The sequence below is a fragment of the Rhinopithecus roxellana genome, chromosome 21 (assembly GCF_007565055.1).
Source record: "Rhinopithecus roxellana isolate Shanxi Qingling chromosome 21, ASM756505v1, whole genome shotgun sequence".
Classification (NCBI taxonomy): domain Eukaryota; kingdom Metazoa; phylum Chordata; class Mammalia; order Primates; family Cercopithecidae; genus Rhinopithecus; species Rhinopithecus roxellana.
This window is the reverse complement of record NC_044569.1, coordinates 80,248,627-80,268,386: the sequence shown is the minus strand read 5'-3', so window position 1 is coordinate 80,268,386 and position 19,760 is coordinate 80,248,627. Positions and strand designations below refer to the sequence as shown.

The following is a 19,760-nucleotide window of genomic DNA, read 5'->3' as shown; positions in this document are numbered from 1 at the left end:
ATTTAAGGTTAATAGAATTCTGTCTTCTTATCTCCATTTAACTTGCTCTACTAGCCAGACTCATTCCATCCTTGTCAGTTATTTTCTATCTATATTAAAACAAAGAAAACTTGGAAATATCCATTTGGTGTACTGCCTCCCCTACCTACTTGGTATATATTTTGGTTCCTATGTCAATTATTCTGCTGATGTCAAATACCTAGAAATCTTTTAGATAGATTTGGACCTGAGATAGCAAACATAATACTCATTATGTTTTTCTGGACATCTTTACTAACTTTACTGTATATCATAAAGAATAATAAGTCTCTCACTAAGGATAATGCAAAGAATTGACTCACCTAGGCATAAAACTCAGAAAACATTATTTTGAAAGAGAGAGTTCACTTAGTTGCTTAGTAATATGATGTAGTTTTCTTCCTAAAATTTTAAATTCTCATGTTTGACATACTGACTTCTTGTTGCATAACCTGAAATTCCAACCACAGTCAAGTACAAGAATCTTCTCAAACCATTCCTTATACAAATATTGGCTGTCTAAGTAATATATGTTCAGTCAAATAAACATTTGCTGTGATGGCCTCTATGATCTAGGAATCATACAGGATGTGCAAACGAGTAAGGTATACCACCAGCTATCTTGGAATTCATAGTTTAGTTGAGAGGGTTATTAAAAAAAAGCGATAGTGATACACTAGAAATTCCCCCAAGGAATACAAAAGAAGAAACCATATTTCTTTGGGGAAAATTTCCCAGGAGCACTAACAATCTGTATCTTAAGTGATAAATGAGTATTAAGGTGGCAGTGATCCTAATAACCAACAGAGGCTAAAGCATTAATGTATGTATGTGCAATTTACAAGAATATCAGAAACCAGATTACTATTCATAATTAAAATATATTATATGCTCTATTTAGTTTAATAGGCGGCAAACTATTGCAGTATAATGGAAAAATCCTAGCATACAATGAATGTTCAATAAATATTAAACTGAGGATCTCAGACAGAAGCGCACAAATAATGACACAGATTTTCCAAAGAATTATTTCCTACATACATATGCACCTCCTAAGAGACAGCAAATTTGTTTTGTTCCCTCAAGTCTCTTCTCCAAATTTCCATTTTGTATATATGAAGCTTCATAATCACATTTCAAACAAAATTTGGATGACGGTGCAGACACAGGACTTTAAGACACATCCCTTTTCCCCCAAAACACACCCATCAGATAGTGGGCAGAGACACTGTCGGGATACCACTGTTAACACTTATGAGTACGGAGGATGGGAAAGTAAAGGAAATTCTACATTGATATACATTCAGGAGACTGAAGTGACCTAAGCAGCTAAAGAAATACACCACTGCCCCCACCAAAATACAACAACAACAACAACAACAACAACAACAAACCTGAGCACTAATATGTTAAATGAATTAGGATTTATTGTAAATGAACTGTCATTATACCAAACATGGCAAATTAGGAAATATCAATACATATAATTTGCTAAATAAAGTTTTAATGTTACAGTAAAAAAAATGCCCTCTGAGTTACAAATAAGATCCAAATAAAGCATCTCAGTTAATAAAGGATAATTTAGTTATAGGTAGAGTGTACATCAGGAAAATCCCAATCCCTGATATTGGAGTCCCAACATTAGTTTTTCTTTTTAATTTTATTTTTGAGACAAGGCCTCACTCTGTCACCTAGGCTGGAGTGCAGTGGCACAATCACAGCTCACTGCAGCCTCCATCTCCTGGGCTCAAGCCATCCTCTCACCTTAGTCTCCCGAGTAGCTAGAACCACAGGTATGCACATCACACGTGGTTGATTTCTTTTTATTTTGTACATAAGGGGTCTTGCTATATGTCCAAGGATAGTCTTAAACTCCTGGCCTCAAGTGATCCTCCTACCATGGCCTCCTAATGTGCTGAGACTACAGGCATGAGCCAGCACACCCGGACCTAACATTAGTCATTAATGTATATTAAAAACAACTCAGGCTCTGCTTCATTAAGTAACAGTTTTATATTTTGTCATGGAATCTGAATAAAGAACACTAACTAGACTCCCTTTTCTAATTACTGATGAAATTTAGGTAAAAAATTAATATTATATATTTTAATGTGTCTTATGGAAATATGAAGCATTTGGTACCAGTAGGCCAAAATACTACTGTAAAATATCTTAGAATATAAATTGGATTTCATTCTATCTTGATTAGCTTTCTCCAAATTTCTAACAATGGCAACAAACAGTGACATCTCATAAACTAAATATCTTACAATCGACAGAACATTTTTTCAAGTTTTTGCAAATTATTCTGTTTTTATAATAGCAGTTTGATGCAAGAACTATGATTTCCCGTTTTACTGGTAAGACAAGAAAAATAGTCTAGGTGACTTATCCAAGATAACACATTGCATTCAAAGCAGAAACAGAGCTAGAATTCAAATTTCCATTCATTCAATCTGAAAATATCACAAGTCCAGTATTAACAAGGACACCATGGGGAAGAGAAGGATCAACGAGACATGAACTCTACCAATTAAGGAAACTGCAGTCCTATTACAGGAAAAATTGAGACAGTTTATTAGATACTGCAACAGAGGAACACACGTATTATGTTAAAATGAAATTGCAAGGATAAAGTAATGAATTGAAGCCAAAGGAGTGAAACAATTCTTCACAAGGAGGTGGATTTGAATTAGGCCTTGAAGGTGGGGGTGGAGAGCAAAAATTGATGAAGGCCATTATAGGCTCAGCATTCTCACAGAGACCTAAAAATATAAGGAGTGTCTGTGTAAACTATATAGGTAATTTTTTTCTAATGAAAACGTGATAATATATCTTTAATAGAAATCAAGCCCATACGTGGTGTTTAATGAAAAAACAGATATGGCAGAGTCTGGTAGTTGTTCTCCAAGAAGAACCCCTCCCCACAGTTAAGATCCTCCACTTTTTATCTTGGAACATGCCTCCTCAAATAAAGATTTATTCTCTAGCCTCCCTTTCAGCTCAGTGCAAGTGTATGTCTGACCAATGGGACATGAGGAGAACTGTTTATTCAACTTTCAGAACATGTCTTTAAAGGGACTATGCAGGCCCTTTCTTCCAGCTGCAAGCTATCTCAGACCACTGAGATAAGAACAAAATCCTAGAAACAGCAAAGAAACAAGATAGAAGGACCTAGCTTCCTTGATATCCTGGGGTAACACAGCTATCTCATAACTCATAGGACTACCCACCCTCAGACTCCAACATGCAAAGTGAACGTCTATTTGATTATGTCACTTAAATTTTGGGACTCCATGATACCCATGCAAACTTACATATCAGCTTATAGAATATTTTGTGCTATAAAGTGAATAGCTAATTTATTGGATCTCGATTCTCCAAACCTAAGAAAAACAATCTGAAAATATTTAAATTAACTGCAAAGGGTTTAATAAAATCAGCAGCATACACTTGTAACAGGCTATCAAATGCATGTTTTAATTTTAGTCTACATAGCAAGCCTAGACAATAGGAAGGTCAGGGATCAATATCACCATTTTATATGTGATGAATAAGACAACACATAATGAATTAATTACACAAAGTATTTGATAGCTATGAATTATATTGGATTTAGCTGCTTTTAATCAGTAAAATAATCATTACATATATTATATACTGCATTTGATACACTAAAGATCCATTCATGAAGAAAATTTAAATGTTACTAATGCCAGAAAAAATAATCAGTAAATGAAAACTTGATTTTCACTGTCACTTCACATTGCTTCACAATGTTTTCATTTACTGATTGGAGTTTTCAGACCACTATGTTTTACCGTGATTATATTTAAATATTTAATTGCTATCCATTTTAATTTTTACAGAGAACAGAAGGGAAATTCAATCAGAAAACATAAAATATAATGTAAGTAAAGAAAAAGAGTAGGCTGTAAGTCCATGGGGAAAATCTGAAAAGAGAGTAGCTGTTGGACAAACCCTCTTAATCAAATTGTCTACAGACAAATCTACTGGCCCCTGCTTCACATATCCCATAGTTAAATGCATTCCAAACAAAAACTGAAAAATAATACTCAATTCAATGATTTCTTCCTGCGAGGTCTTCATTGGCTCACCATGCCTCACTGAACTCAATGGCTCTCTCCATCAACCCATGGTGGAAATATGAGGCAGTCACAGCCCCTTCCTTGTTCTTTTCAGTCTTCCTTTGGGTGAGGTCTTGGTGGCAACAGGAAGCCAATGAGACCAGAATCAAACATTTCAGATCACTATTTGAAGTATATAGTACAAACTGTCTTGCATCCCTAACTCTTGCCAACAGTTTTACAACTATTTACTATTAGGTAGGTGCAAAAGAAATTGTGGTTTTTGCCATTCCTTTCAATAGCCAAACCCACTGAATAGCACCTAAGAACTATTTCAATAGTTCCATTTCAATAGTACCTAAGAACAGAACATTGATCCTTCTTTCTTTACACAGGGTTCAGCCTTCACTTACTTTTGAATATGCTTTTGTACATTCTTCTTAAATTCTGAAATAATAAGCCTCTTCTAAGTTTAAAAATGAGTCAGATATTCACTAACCCTATCATTGTGGACAACTCACTCACTTTTTCTAAGCCTTAGTTTATTGATTTGTGAAACAAAAGTCTAAAAGTATATGATCTAAAATGTCCTTACCAGAAACAAAATATAATTATCAGATAAACCTCATTCATGTCTTAGTTTGCATCCTAATGCGGTAGGGGCTGTTTTGAATGATCTGTTTTGAAGAAGAAGTTTGCTCTCAGATCAATTCTCACAAGCTAAATTGGGATAGTAATAAACAACAGTAAATTGTCCATGTGGAAACTAGTCCTGGCCTCCTTTTTACCAAAGGACACAACTCCTTAGCTATTACAAATTATGTATCCCCCTATCCTCTTATCACAAAGGTACACTTTTAATAAAGACGAGAAATTGTTGGGGAAACTAGGTGGTTGAAAGTTGGGTATGGGGAAGACCGGATTTAAAACTTTAAATAACTATCTGCTCCAAGTTACTCAAAATGCTTCAGAGACTATTTCACAATCCCCCATCACCTTCTTATGAGAAAAGGAGAGAAGACTTTACCACTCTACCTGCTATAAAAAGTAATTTATAAAACTTTGGGAATTAAGTTATAATTGGATGACTTATTTTTGGTAATACAATAAAAAAAGAACAGAATTGAAAAATAATAAATAATTCTCATCTTAGCAATCAGATTAAAATTTCGAAAAGTTAAATAAAAACAGAGTAAGCCGTAAAAACTTTGGCAATTCCTACTAGTACTCCCTGTATTCTTGTTTAGCACTTTCCTTCTTGTAGTGGGGGAGAGTGGGAGAGGAGGCTTCAAAGTGAGCCTTGCTAATCTTAACATTTAAGAAATTGAGATCTGAGCTATTCTTTAAACCACCTCACTGACAACAACCTATTCCAACAAATCTTAATTAATGCCAATTTTCTATTTCTGGCAAGAATCAGGTAATCTTCAATGAACACAAATTAAGCTATAAACTGAATAATCATTGTATGAATTGTTGTATTTCATGCAGATATGCTAGAGAATAACTACATTATGAATTTAAGACAGCCACAGTGGCCTGCAACATGCTCTGCTTGGCAATTATGCGTATGTCTTTTGTAAAAAGAAAAAGAAAAGGGTGATGTTTTCATACTTCCCAGTGGGAGTGTAACAAATGGGAGATAGGAGAGTGGTTGAGCAAGTGGTCATGATAAATATTCTGCTTATTCTCTGCTTAAGAACATTTCCTAAAGGATGCAGTCATGCTGCTTCGGAAACTATACTGGGGTATTCATTCAGGCCTCCTTTTCTTTGCCTAGACACGTATCTCAAAAGGAAAAATGATGTTAATAACTTAGCCTCCCTCTACCTCCACCCAAACATTGGATTATCTACATTTTGTTAGCAATTATGATTTGACTAGTAACAGTTAGCAAGAAACAAGAATTTCAATCTATAAGTCCAAGATCAACAATAAAACCTTGAGAGTATCATGAAGTCTTTAGTTCTCCCATTACCCACAGTATGTTTCCCGCTCTCAGGGCACCGTCTTCTAAAAACAAACAGTACAAAGTTACATTTAAAATATGTCATGCTGCTGTCCATAAGCCCAAATCTTTACCCAAAATGATCCTCCTCATGTTAGACAAGCAAAACAGTGTGAGGTTTTGCATCCTCCAAATGTAAGTGGGTTGTGAAAATTTTTTTGTTTGTTTGTTTTTGTTTTTTTCATTCTTCAAAACTATTTACAACTAGGCTATAAACTGAAAGAGTTTCAACATACCTGTCTTTGACAAGCCAGACTTTCATTTTGGTGAGTAATCATATAGGACAGCAACAATCAGGCAGAAAAACTGCCAACAGCAATGGGAGAGTGTTCACTCAATAGAATCTTATAACCAATACTTTTTTAAATCACAGTTTCATTAGACTTAGGCTACAAATGTTTAAAAAGGTTAAGAACGATTGGCTTTAAGTCAGACATCAAATCCCAGGTTTATCATTTTCTAGCTTGACGAACTTTTTCAAATTACTCACCCTCATCTGCCTCTGATTCTTCACCGGTAAAATGGGGAATATAGTATCTACCCATCTCAAATCTTTTGTTTCAAGGTAATTTATGTGAGGTCCTTGGCATTAAGCTTAATATAAAGGATCAACAGATGTTAGGTATTATTTTTATTATCATGTCCCTATTTATTAATGTGCTTGACATACTACGTAAAACACAGCATTTCAGCACTATGCCAAGAAAATTAATGGTACAAAGGTATGATGAGTTCCTTACCTTTAAGAGCTTATATTTGTGTTGGAAAGACAACCTATTTAACATGTTGGAATATAATATACATGAATAATTTAAGAGAGAATTTAGAAATTCTCAACTTTAAAATCAAAAAATAACATTAAGTATGAGGCTTAAGACATCTTCACAGAGAAGAGGCTGAAAGACCTCATTAAATAACACAGAAAATGGTTTGAAATACTCAAAGGCAGAAATGGTATTTTATTCATCTACTAACCCCCACAACTTCTACAGTCTCAAGAACACAACATGTGCTGAATAAATGTTAACAGAATGAACATATGCCTTAAAACTTCCAAAAAGTAATCAGGATCTTACACAGTAAACACTGAGTAGGCACTTAGTAGGTATTTAATTAACTTAATGGTAATAGCTACATCTCCACAACTTTATCTTAATTTCTCTGAGGTCCTCTAATTTCTGTGATGTTCCTCTAATCTGACAACTAACCACTCTGCATATATATACCTAAGTACTAAGAACAGGCCCAGGAGATGCATACTAGCAGACTACATACAGACAGAGATCATACAGACATCTCGCACTGCACCAGCACAGGCCATAATGTATTAAAAAAAGAAACTCAATAGAATAACGACCTGAGCTCCAGTCAACAATGATCAATTTCAATTTTGCTTGGGTGTGTGAGAAGGCATAGGATAAACAGTCTTTTCATTGTCCTCAAAGAACTAGGGTTTATTTTTAGGAATTAAGTGCTATTGCTTTTAGAAAACCTGGCTCAACAAAAATATAATTTTTATTTCTTCTGAAAACAAATCAACTATAAAAAGAAGTCTCCATGTGAGCATATCAACTGTTTTGCATTTGAATTATGTTGTCAAGTTCAAAACAATGAAGCAAAACTAAAATCATTTTGGCGAGTGGCAATTAAGGGCACAAGCAATAAAATAAGAGATGAAGAGCACCACTTAGAAAAAATAATTAAATAAAATCATCCCAGTTAAATGCCTATTCCTCCTCAAAGATTTTCACCTGCATAAGATACTTGAAAGACTCACACACAATGTAATTTTACATCCATTTTGGGTCCTATTTCTGCACTGAAATATTTATAGAGTGTTCAGTGTTTCTGGAGTAAATTATACCTAGATCTTGATAAAGCTGAAATCACTGAAATTACCTTTTTTTGCTCAATTATATGGAAGAATGGAGAAAGAAAGTTTGACAGCATAAAAAGATATATTAAGAAATGGCCATTTCGTAGCTATAATTGTATAGCTTAGTGGTTATTGATGCCCTGAGGCATCAATATATACGCAGTCACCACAGCTATTTTTACCAAAGGCTTCAAATAAAATGCAAGTAAGTTTATGTTATGTGAATATACACGTTATACTTGTTTTGTTTTATTTTGTTTTGTTCGAGATGGAGTCTCGCTCTGTCGTCCAGGCTGGAGTGCAGTGGCATGATCTTGGCTCACTGCAACCTCCACCTCCCAGGTTCAAGCAATTCTCCTGCCTCAGCCTCCCAAGTAGCTGGGATTACTGGTGCAGGTCACCACTTCAGGCTAATTGTTGTATTTTTAGTAGAGATGGGTTTCACCATGTTGGCCAGGCTGGTCTTGAATGCCTGACCTTAGGCAATATGCCCACCCTGGCCTCCCGAAGTACAGGGATACAGGCGTGAGCCACTGCACCCAGTCAATATTTGAATATAAAACTTCTTCATTTTATTGGTTTATATGTTAGGAATAACATGAAAACACATATGAGTAGTAGGCAAAAATGGAAGCATGGTACTGTGTTAAGCACATTGTTATAAATAACTTCCAAAATGAAATACAAAAAAATTCTAGAAATATTATTATGTTATACTACGAATTCTAAAAATCTTCCAAATTCTGAATCACGGTTATGGACTGAATGTCTTTGTACTTTCAAAATTCATACGTTGAAACTGTAACGCTCAGTTGTATCTGCATTTGAAGATGGGCCCTAGAGCGAAGTGATTAAGGATAAATGAGGTCCTAAGGATGGAGCCCTGATCCAACAGGATTGGTGTCCTTACAAGAAGAAACAGTAGACAGCTTGCTGTGTCTCTGTGCAGACATATGGAAGAAAGGCCGATGTGATGACACGCAAGAAGGCAGCCAGCTATAAGCGAGGAAGAAAGTCCTTACCAGAAACGGAAACTGCCAGCCTTAATCTGGGCTTTCCGCCTTCCAGAACTGTGAGAAAATAAATTTCTGTTATTTAAGCCATCCACTCTATGGTATTTTGTTATGGCAGCTTAAGCTGACTAAGACAATCACAACTAAGTCTGGGAGGACTTAATAGTGATTAAGAGTCATCTTCCAAACTCAGTGCTTTACTGAGGCATTCTGTATAAAAAGTATTTGCTTCCCATTCAGCAATCCAATCTTACATCAACGATGGGATAACTACCAGAAATGTGAGTGCCTGTGCATGCACGTGCGTGCGCACACACACACACACAGAGGCACACATGACAGTCTTTGAATTTCTTCGAGTGAAAGTCTCGACTTCTACTTTTCAAATCACGAAAAAAGTAACAGGAGACATTTCACAATGAACCACAAATACTCAACTATGGCTGCAATATCAGATGTTTGACTATAAAGGCTTTACAGTTACCCAAGCCCAAGTTGATTATGATTGTGCTGAAAACTTGAAACGTGATCTTGCTGGGTAGCATTTCACATAACGATTTTCTACTCAGAAAATGCTGCCACAGTAATATATAATCTTATCCTCCTCCTCAAGAATTACTTTATTTTGTTCCTACATTTAAAAAGTTTAAGTTAAAAGAAGCTTAACTTATTAGCTATTACAGAGTTATTTTAAACAATTAGTGATATTCATGTGCAGACTATGACTTCTTAATCAAGTTACACCATTTAACTCAAAACTAATTAAATATGTACAGAAAATATACAATGCCCCAAAACATTTTAAGTGACATATTTTGGGTAAAACCAAATGTATACAAAATTGAAATTGGCCAGATTAGAAATTCAAAATTTTATCTAAATGTAAGGTGTAATGTAGGCTTTACCATTCATACATAAGCCCTATAGTATCAGAATATTATATAATAGATTTATCCAGATACCATCTAACTAGAAAAAAGTACCATATTCAATTTAATCAAACAATCATCAAACATACAAAAGACTGTAGCTTTTGACTAATCACTTTAAGTGATTAATATGTGTGATACAGTCTCTTGAATTTAGGGATACCTCATGTTTTGTGTGTTTAACTTTATTATGCTTCACAGATACTGCATTTTTCACAAATTGCAAGTCTGAGGCAACCCTGCATCAAGCAAGTCTATTGGTGCCATTTTTCCAACAGCATTTGCTCATTTCCTGTCTGTGTCACAGTTTGGTAATTCACACAATATTTGCAACTTTGTCATTATTATTATATCTGTTATGGTGTTCTGTAATCAGTTATCTCTGATGTTACTACTGTAATTGTTTGAAGTGTCATGAACAGTGCCCATATAAAATGGCAAACTTGGTCAAAATTATATGACAGCTAGGAGAGGTGAGGAAGCCTGCAGAAGAAAAGTTAGAAGCTAGCAAAGTTTGGTTCATGAGGCTTAAGGAAAAAGGCCATCTCTATAATATAGAAGTGCAAAGTGAAGCAGCAATTACTAATGTAGAAGCCCCAGCAAGTTGTCCAAAATATCTAGCTAAGATCATTGACAAAGGTGGCTATATGAACTAGATTTTCTATGTAGACAAAACAGCCTACATTCATTACTGAAAGAAAATGCCATCTAGGACTTTCATAGGTAGAGAGGTGAAGTCAAGGTTTGCTTTCAATGCTTAAAAAAACAGGCTCGCTCTCCTGTTTGAGGCTAATGTCACTGATGACTTTATGTTGAAGCCAATGACCATTTAGCATTTTGGAAATCCCAGAGCACTTAAACATTATGTTACATCTGCTATACATGTACTCTATAAATGGAAAAACAAAGCATGCATGACACCACATCTGTTTACAAAATGGTTTACTGAATATTTTAAGCTGTTACGACTTACTGCTCAGAAAAAAAAAAAAAAAAAAGATTCCTTTCAAAATACTACTGTTTACTGACAATGCATCTAGTCACCCAAGAGATGAGGGAGATGTACAAAGAGACTAACGTTGCTTTCATACCTGCTAAGACAACATCTATTCTGCAGTCCATAAATCAAGGAATAATTTTGATTTTCAAGTCTTCTTATTTAAGAAATATATTTCTGGCCAGGCGTGGTGGCTCAAGCCTGTAATCCCAGCACTTTGGGAGGCCGAGACCAGTGGATCACGAGGTCAGCAGATCGAGACCATCCTGGCTAACATGGTGAAACCCCGTCTCTACTAAAAAATACAAAAAACTAGCCGGGTGTGGTGGCGGGCGCCTGTAGTCCCAGCTACTCGGGAGGCTGAGGCAGGAGAATGGCATAAACCCGGGAGGCAGAGCTTGCAGTGAGCTGAGATCTGGCCATTAAACTCCAGCCTGGGCGACAGAGTGAGACTCCGTCTCAAAAAAAAAAAAAAAAATATATATATATATATATATACACACACATATATATATACACACACACACACACACACATAAAATATATATATATATCCTAAGGCTATCACAGCCATAGATGGCAATTCCTCTGATGAATCTGAGCAAAGTGAATTAAAAATCTTCAGAAAAGAGTTCACCCTTCTAGATGCCATTGAGAACATTCATGATTCACGGGAGGTGGTCACAATAGCAACATTAACAAGAGTATGGAAGAAGTGGATTCTGATCCACTTCAACACTTCAGTGGAGGAAGTAACTGCAGATGTGGTAGAAATGACAAGAGAACTAGAATTTGAAGTGGAGCCCAAAGTTGTGACTGAATTGTTTCAATCTCATGATAAAACTTTCACAGGTCAGGAGGTGCTTCTTATAGGTGTGTAATGAAGATAATTTCTTGAGATAACATCTACTTCTGGTGAAGATACTGTGAACATTGTTGAAATACAAATAAATGATTTAGAATATTACACTAACTTAGCTGATAAAAAGCAACAGCATGGTTTGAGAGGGCTGACTCCAGCTTTAAAATAAGTTCTACTATGGGTAAAATATTGTCAAATAGCATTGCATACCACAGAAATATTTCAAGAAAGGAAGTGTCAATCAATACAGAATACTTCACTGTTGTCTTACTTTAAGCAATTGCCACAGCCATTCCATCCTTCAGCAACCACTATCCTGATCAGTCAGCAGCCATCAACATCAAGACAAGACTCTCTCTACCAGCAAAGTGATCATGACTTGTTGAAGGTTCAGATGATTGTTATCATTGTTTTTTAGATAGGGTCTCATTCAGTCACCCAGGTTAGAGTGGAGTGGCACCATCTCAGCTCACTACAGCCTGACCACACCAGCTCAAGTGATCCTCCAGCTTCAGCCTCCCTAATTAATATCTGGAACTATAGGTATGTACCACCAAGTCTGGCTAATATTCTATTTTTTGTAGAAACAGGGCCTCACTGTTTCTGTTGTTGTCCAGGCTGGTCTCAAACTCCTGGACTCAAATAATCCTCCTTCCTTGGCCTCCCAAAGTGCTGGGATTACAGGCATGAGCCACCATGTTCAGCATAAAGTATTTTTTAAATTAAGGTATGCACAGTGTTTTTCAGACATAATGCTACTGCACACCCAATAGACTACTGTATATAAACACGACTTTTATATGCGCTGGGAAACCAAACAATTTGTGTGACTCCCTTTTTTGCAATATTCTCCTTATTGTGATGGTCTGGAATCAAACCTGCAATATCCTCAATGAATGCCTGCATGATGGATTCCTTATTAAGAAATGCTACTATAAACTGAAGTCAGTTTTGAGGGAAAAAAAAAAAAACAGATTTGTAAAGGGGAAAGGAAGACTTGGGATAAGATGACCAGATAAGAAGATAGTGCAATAATCCAGGTAAGAAATGAAAAGTATCTGAAGAATTGCAAAAAGTATGGTACACAGAAAGAAAGACGTGCTTAGGAAGTAAAACTAACACTACCCAGAACCATCTGGCCATGACGTCCGGGGAGTTAAGAATGGCACTGATTGAGATTTCTAATCTGAGTAATGATGACAAGTAAAATTTTATGTCAACTAAGAACTAGATTATTCTCGAAGCTTGCTTATACACATGTACACACACAAATATATGCAAATTGCCCTATGTTTCTGTTTAATAACACCATTGTCTCATACATTCCTCTCTAAGTAGCTGACTGTGCACACCATTTACACAATGAGAGAATTAGATGTTAACAAATGGCAGGGATGACACTGTGAGCTAACACTGTAATTCTAAAATGCCCAACACAAACAAACTAGACCACCATTTCAGTATTAAAGGAAGGGTGCCAACATGGAGTCTGCAGATAAGAATTGATTTTGCAGTAGAAATTACTTGCGTTTATTTCTTATCTCTAGGCAAAACATTGCAGCGGCAAGAAAGAATCATCTCCTAAAGCACTAATTAGCAACATAAATCTCACCAAGAGCAATGCCAAGAAATTTTATTGTTTGTCACTATACATGGTAATAGAATTTCTGACATGTTATCCCCCTAAAGAAATGCAACATCTTTAATAAACCACAGTACAAAGTGGATATTCTAATTTCAGCATATCATAACAGAGATTGCAAAACAGAAAACATAAAAAGTCTTAAACAAAACGAGGTAAAAATAAATTCTGGAATTATCAGTGGAATAAAAAATTCTCATTGATACTAGAGTAATGACAAAATCTGGGATGTCAATGCATGTTCTACATCACAAAATCTAAAATATGTCCATTATTCTGAGGAACACTAAACACAACAGATACTGTTTATAAAACTTTTTAAAATGTCCCTACTGAAATATATAATTATAGGTTGCTTCTCTGTAAACAGTTGATGAAATTTAACATAGTTTTTAAATCTAAAGTATGGCATCTCTAATATTGTTAAAATGTACCTCATAAATACTGTCTTGCCCTCAACCTAACAGAGGTTTTCTTAATTGCTTTGTGTGGTTTGTGTGTATATGTATATTTTAATTTTACGACCACTTCAGGCTCATTATAAACTATTTGCCTATTATCAAATAATATAAAACTAAATCACACTTCCTGCTACATTAGTAACAGGTATCTTATAATGATAATGTCCAGCACATAAAAAAATTATTCCTCACTGATGAATGGTTGTTTTGCTCTTACTACATAAGTCATGTAAGCCTTACTCCATGACCTTGCAACCCCTGGATATGTTACTATAACAGAGCACACATTTCTTTGGAAGCATCACTTGCAAAATTATGTAAGACATGGCATCAAAAAACACATCCTCGGGCATCAAAAATCCCACAGTCCTCTTGCTAAAGGAATGATAACTTCTGTACAAGCAAATCAAAAGCAGAAAATCAGAACTGGAATGACCCCCAAAATCATCCAAAGCAACACTGTAACTAGACTTACTCCTCTTTTCTAAACAAATATTTTCACTTACTGCAGACAAGAACATACTCCACGGCAGCACCCTAACTCCCTGAGGAAGGAAGTGGGGATGTTTATCTAAGAAGTCCAAAGAGGGATATCAAATATCCATCCACAAAAGCAGCAGACAGGAGTGTTCACATTTTAATCCCACCTATAGAAGCAGCATGGCTATTTGATTATATGATTCCAATCATCTGAAAAGCCTTCCAATACTTTGATTGATTAACTGTTGACAATTAATAAACATAAAGGAGCAGAAGCCCTAAAAACACTCAGAATCAGTGAAGCAAGTACACAGAGGGACCAGAATAAAATGACATTAATAAAATCTTCTATTATACACAGGGGAGGTAAAAATTACCAAGAGTATTTTCATAAGGAAGAAAACCAGGTCTTAAAAAATCATTCTATTATTTTTTTCAACAAAACCACATGTCCTTCTGCTAATTTGTTATATTCATATTTCGTATTTCTTTTTTACCCACACAGAAGGTACTTATTTCATTCTGGCTTTTCCAAATAGAATTTAATTCTACTGTACACATTTCATCAATAATATGAAGATGAGACACAGAACATGATGTAAAAAGTCGTATTTTTATCATGTTTACATGAAAACTATATGATTTAAAGTGTCACTTGTAAAGAGGAAAATACAGCATACAATGTCAAATTTCACCTCAAATAACAGTAACATACATACTGAACACATTCAAATACCCTCATTAGTTCTGCCAAAATTACTAATGTAGTTTTTCTATTAGAAGTTACAAGTTTAAACTAGTGGCTTTCACAGTGTTTGAAAACAAGCAACAGCACAGTAACTTCAGTTGTTCACAGATAATCTGCTGGAAACTATCAGCATACATATATTTAATGGGATTTCCACAAACCTGTTAAGTTTCTTTTGATGTTAAAAATAACTACTATTACATATCATCAAAAACACAACATGTTAAAAAGAAGCTTCTAATTCTGAATGCAAGCCAAAGTCGTTACTAAGCACCAGCAAATTAACATCTTGAGAATGAAGATTATTGACTAAACAACTATTTATTGAGTATCTGCCGAGAGCCAGAAGCATGAGGTTCCCTGCCCTTAAGGAGCTCACACACAGGCAAGGAAGACATACAAAGACAAAATTACAGTACAGCGAGGTAAGTGCTATCGGAGACCTGCCTGACACATACAGAATGAAGGACTCCCATAGTACTTGACACAAATGGCCTTGCTTTGAGTACAGGTTGGAATGATGATGGTGGCTGAAGACCTTATCTTCTATTGTCTAGAAATGCTAGGTACAGTAGAGGACTGTTTGGAGGAGGACCATTAAAACGTTACCTCTCATCCATAGAAGAGACCACCAGAGGGTTATGGCCATATTAGTAACTTTACAAGCACTTCCCTGTATTTAATCACACATATTACTAATGTGCATTTCTTGAAACACATCGTTAGTAAATACCTAGAAATCAATCAGCTATGTTTGACCTCATGAAGGTGGAATTTCTAAACTTTACTTAAGAAAAATACATACAGTTACATTCCATTTACTCAACTACCTTAAATATTTGGAAAACATTTAAGAACTTGGAAAGTAGCAAAACAGTACATTAAGGAGGCAAAATAAGTGTCAATAATTGCTCCTTGAAACAACATCCATACATGTTGGACAAGACAGTCCTAAACTCACTCAAAAGCCAGGTATGTTTATTTTAGAGGTGACTTTAACAAGAAAATTACAACTAGAAAACAAGGGAACAGTGAGCACAGATGCATGAGTCATAAGTAATGGATTACCATTGACAAGAAGGGGGAAATTTAAAGAAATAGAATGAAAAAACAAATGGGAGCACAAAATGCATAGTCTGAGGCCACTTGATGCAGAGCAGATTTTACAGAAAACTTTAACTGTGTTCTCTTTATTTGCTTTTCCTTTTCCTATTCAAACCGGTAATTGTGTGCAGGTACTTCACTAATACTATACTGGTTCAAGAGTATTTGTAACAAAGGACTTTTTTTTCCCTTACAGAAGGACAAATAGTGATGCAGTGGGTGAAGTGGGGAGACAGATTCAATGTTGAGGACTAGGGAGTTACATTTCCCATTTCAGTGTTCTTTAATTACTCTTTGAAGAAGTTGGTTTTTAAAATTTGTTTGTATTAGTTAACTACGCATGCTGAAAGCCCTCTTATATACCATTCTGGGAGGACCAGCATTTTGAAAATTTTGAAATAAAGCTATAATGATAACAAGTGTAATTAAAATGTTGTTGTGAGTCACAGTACAGGGATTTTTATATCTCAAGCTTCATAACAAATGATAACAGCAGAGTCACTCCTGTGGAGAAGAATATCTTAATGAACGAATTTCAAATGTCTGCTTTTAGGAGGTGCTTTTTATGTCCACATTGGCAGATTCCTCTGGCAACAACGCCCACATAAGACAGTTGACATCCTTAGATTTCTAGCCCTTCTTTTCTTTTGACTATGGCACAAATATTTTCAGTGCTTTCTAATTGTCATAAATATTTCCAGGGTTACTGACAGGTGGCAAGAAGAAAATCAATCTCCTGTTTTCCTGATTTTGTTCCCTAACTCCTTAAACTGACATCTGGGTTAAAATAGGATCTCCTTTAACAGAGTTGTTAGGTACTGTTAGCAACTAACCTGCCCACTGCTGCCTCCACTTTGTGGGGGAACAATTAGTGCAAACACAATGTGGTTATATTATCTTAGGCTATTTCTATAGAGTAGGCAGAAAAAAAGTCTCCAAAATAAAAAATGAAAATTTGACTATAGGTTTCCTGTACCCCAGTAAATTGTGATGTCTATGGACCTACCTTGCAAAAGATACATTTTAAACAGCTAGAGGCTGATGTTACCCACACGTTAAAGTTATAGGAGTTATAGCTGAAACCTACTTTTCACAAAAAGTGAGCCTCAGAAGGATATTTATTTATCTTAGCAGTTTCTATATCCACATCAAATGAAAACATTCAAAAGGTAGTCTGGTAGGTTTAATTTCATCAAGTTGTGACTACTGTATGCTCCATGGCTTACAGATGGACAACTCATGTACACAAATCTATTCTATGTAACAAGGCTGATTACATACACATATGACAACATCATAGCTGTTTTATCCTATAGTAAACCTTTTTCTCCTTGAGTAATATCATCTATACGGCCCTAAGTTGCTATCTAAAACCATAAAATTAATACCTAAGAATAAAGAATCATCACTGAACTATTACCTGGCAACCAAAAGGAATTCCTGTTATATACTACAACATGAGGAAACCCTGAAAACATTATATGCTAAGTCAAATAAGCCTTTCACAAAAGGCTACATATCTATATTCCACTTATATTAAATGTCTAGAATAGCAAGTCCATAGAGACAGAAAGTGGACTAGCAGCTGCCAGAGGCAAGAGTAGTTGGTATATGGAAGTGACTGCTAATGGGTGCAGGGTTTCATTTTAGGGTGATGAAAATGTTCTAAAGTTTGATAACGTTGATGATGCAGAACTTTGTGAATATAACATAATCCACTAAACTGTACATTTTAAAAGGGTAAATATTAGGCTCAACAGCTATTACAGAATGCACCAAGTAGAGTTTCTTAAATATAAGAGGACTAGATTTTCAACCACATTTACTGGCACTGAATTTTATCAAAGTGAGCTCATCTTTATATCCTAGGATCTACCTATTAAACCTGTAAAAGTGTTTCTCTTTCACCACCTGGTTTCAGAAACACGATCTCCTCTTACAAGAAAAAGAAACGGGAATAACTTCAAGGAGGGGCTAAGTCACACAGTGCTGTTCTTTGTTAAGAAAGTACGTCCTATATCAATCCATCTAATGTATTAAGATAACAGGCAAGTCCAAGGAAATCTTAAACCATCCAACTGCTTCTCAATTAGAAAAGAATTTGTGGGTAGTTACCCAATTCACAATCAACTACAATATCAAAATCTAGATACACCTATTGCTTAGCAACGAGTGGCAATTATTATTTAATGAAAACAGAAAATGTTTTAAATATGGATACTGACCTTGTTTCTTTTAACCCTTCTTTCTGAATGACTTCCAATATCTGCTTTGCTGTCATTGGTGAGTTGGGGTGTTTTTCTAGTGCCTAAAATATAAACATAAGATTCCGAGATTATTGCATGGCAGCATACAAAACGAAAATGTATGTGAATCATGCATCCTCTGCTTATTTTATTACAGGGGAAGGGGCTTTTACATCAAAGTAACAGTCCATCATACAGGTCAGGTGCCCAAAGGGAGAATGTAATTTTTTTGGACATTTAAATCGGAAATTTCTGCAACAAAAAGGGGCCATCCTTCAAACATGTCACAAAGGCATACACACCAAAAAAGAAATGTGAACCCTAAAGAAAACAAGTTAACAAATGTATATAATTTCCTTTATTTAAAAAGTTTCCAATATTTTATGGTGAAAGTCATGTTTTCAGGCTGTTAAAATGTTTCCTAAGATTCCAGGTCCTTGGAAACATGGAGCCTGAATACTACCAATAGAAGAGAACAGAGTGCTGGTCACAAACAGCCTCACTGGATTCATGCCCAAAATATTGAAAGAAGCATACAGGAACCCAAGTAACTCATTACAGTGTGTTTTCCAGTTCAGCTCAGTTTCCTTTCCTTTGCCTTTTCCAATTAATTTCAAGTAAGCCCTTTCCTCTTCCCATTTAGCCTATCTCAGTCATATGAACTCAGTCCCATTCTCTTTCTCTCCTCTTCTGCCCTACCTATCTTTTGTGAAAGGGGTTCTTTTAAACAAAGGGTGTGAAATACACAGGACATAGCTGATAATTTCCACAGGTCTTAGACCATCAGCCCTGGAAATCAGGTTCCTTTATTTTTCCAGGGACTTAACCCCATGTGGTGGAAACAATAAACAGTAGTGCCCCTACTGTGCACCAACATGAACTACAGGGACCACATCTGGGTACAAGAAACAAGTTACACACATCTTCACAATGACCTACTCCAAGGGTAGATGACACCTAATTAAAGATGCTATGCAGGAGTTCATGCTCAAGTCATGGCCTCTTGTAACTTAGAAACACTAGAGTTCCAATCCATGATTATTCGAAGAATCATAATTATTAAGAATTAACAGGGTCATTCTGAAAATGTAAACTTGAAAAGGCTTCCAAATCTGTTCAAAACGGCTCTGTGATCTCTTATACTGTCAATACCCAAATTTCAACTCATGCACAAGGGAAGGCTCTGTTCATCAAGGCCCTTCAGTGTGTTGCACGCAGCCTGCCCGTCCTAACTTTTCAGACACTTTCCTATTCTCTCCTTTCTAGTTCCCAGGAAAATCCCCCCTTT

General features: G+C 35.7%; 1 protein-coding gene across 1 annotated transcript in view; it reads right to left on the bottom strand.

The window, feature by feature from the left end:
• The window catches only part of ASXL3 (ASXL transcriptional regulator 3), a 142,159-nt gene extending 123,637 nt beyond the window's left edge, over positions 1-18,522 (bottom strand). Inside the window, exon 1 of the mRNA XM_010380520.2 lies at positions 18,452-18,522. Coding sequence (XP_010378822.2) covers positions 18,452-18,507 — 56 coding nt within the window. The 5' untranslated portion in view covers positions 18,508-18,522. The remainder of the gene's footprint in view (positions 1-18,451) is intronic.
• Positions 18,523-19,760: the final 1,238 nt, after the last annotated feature.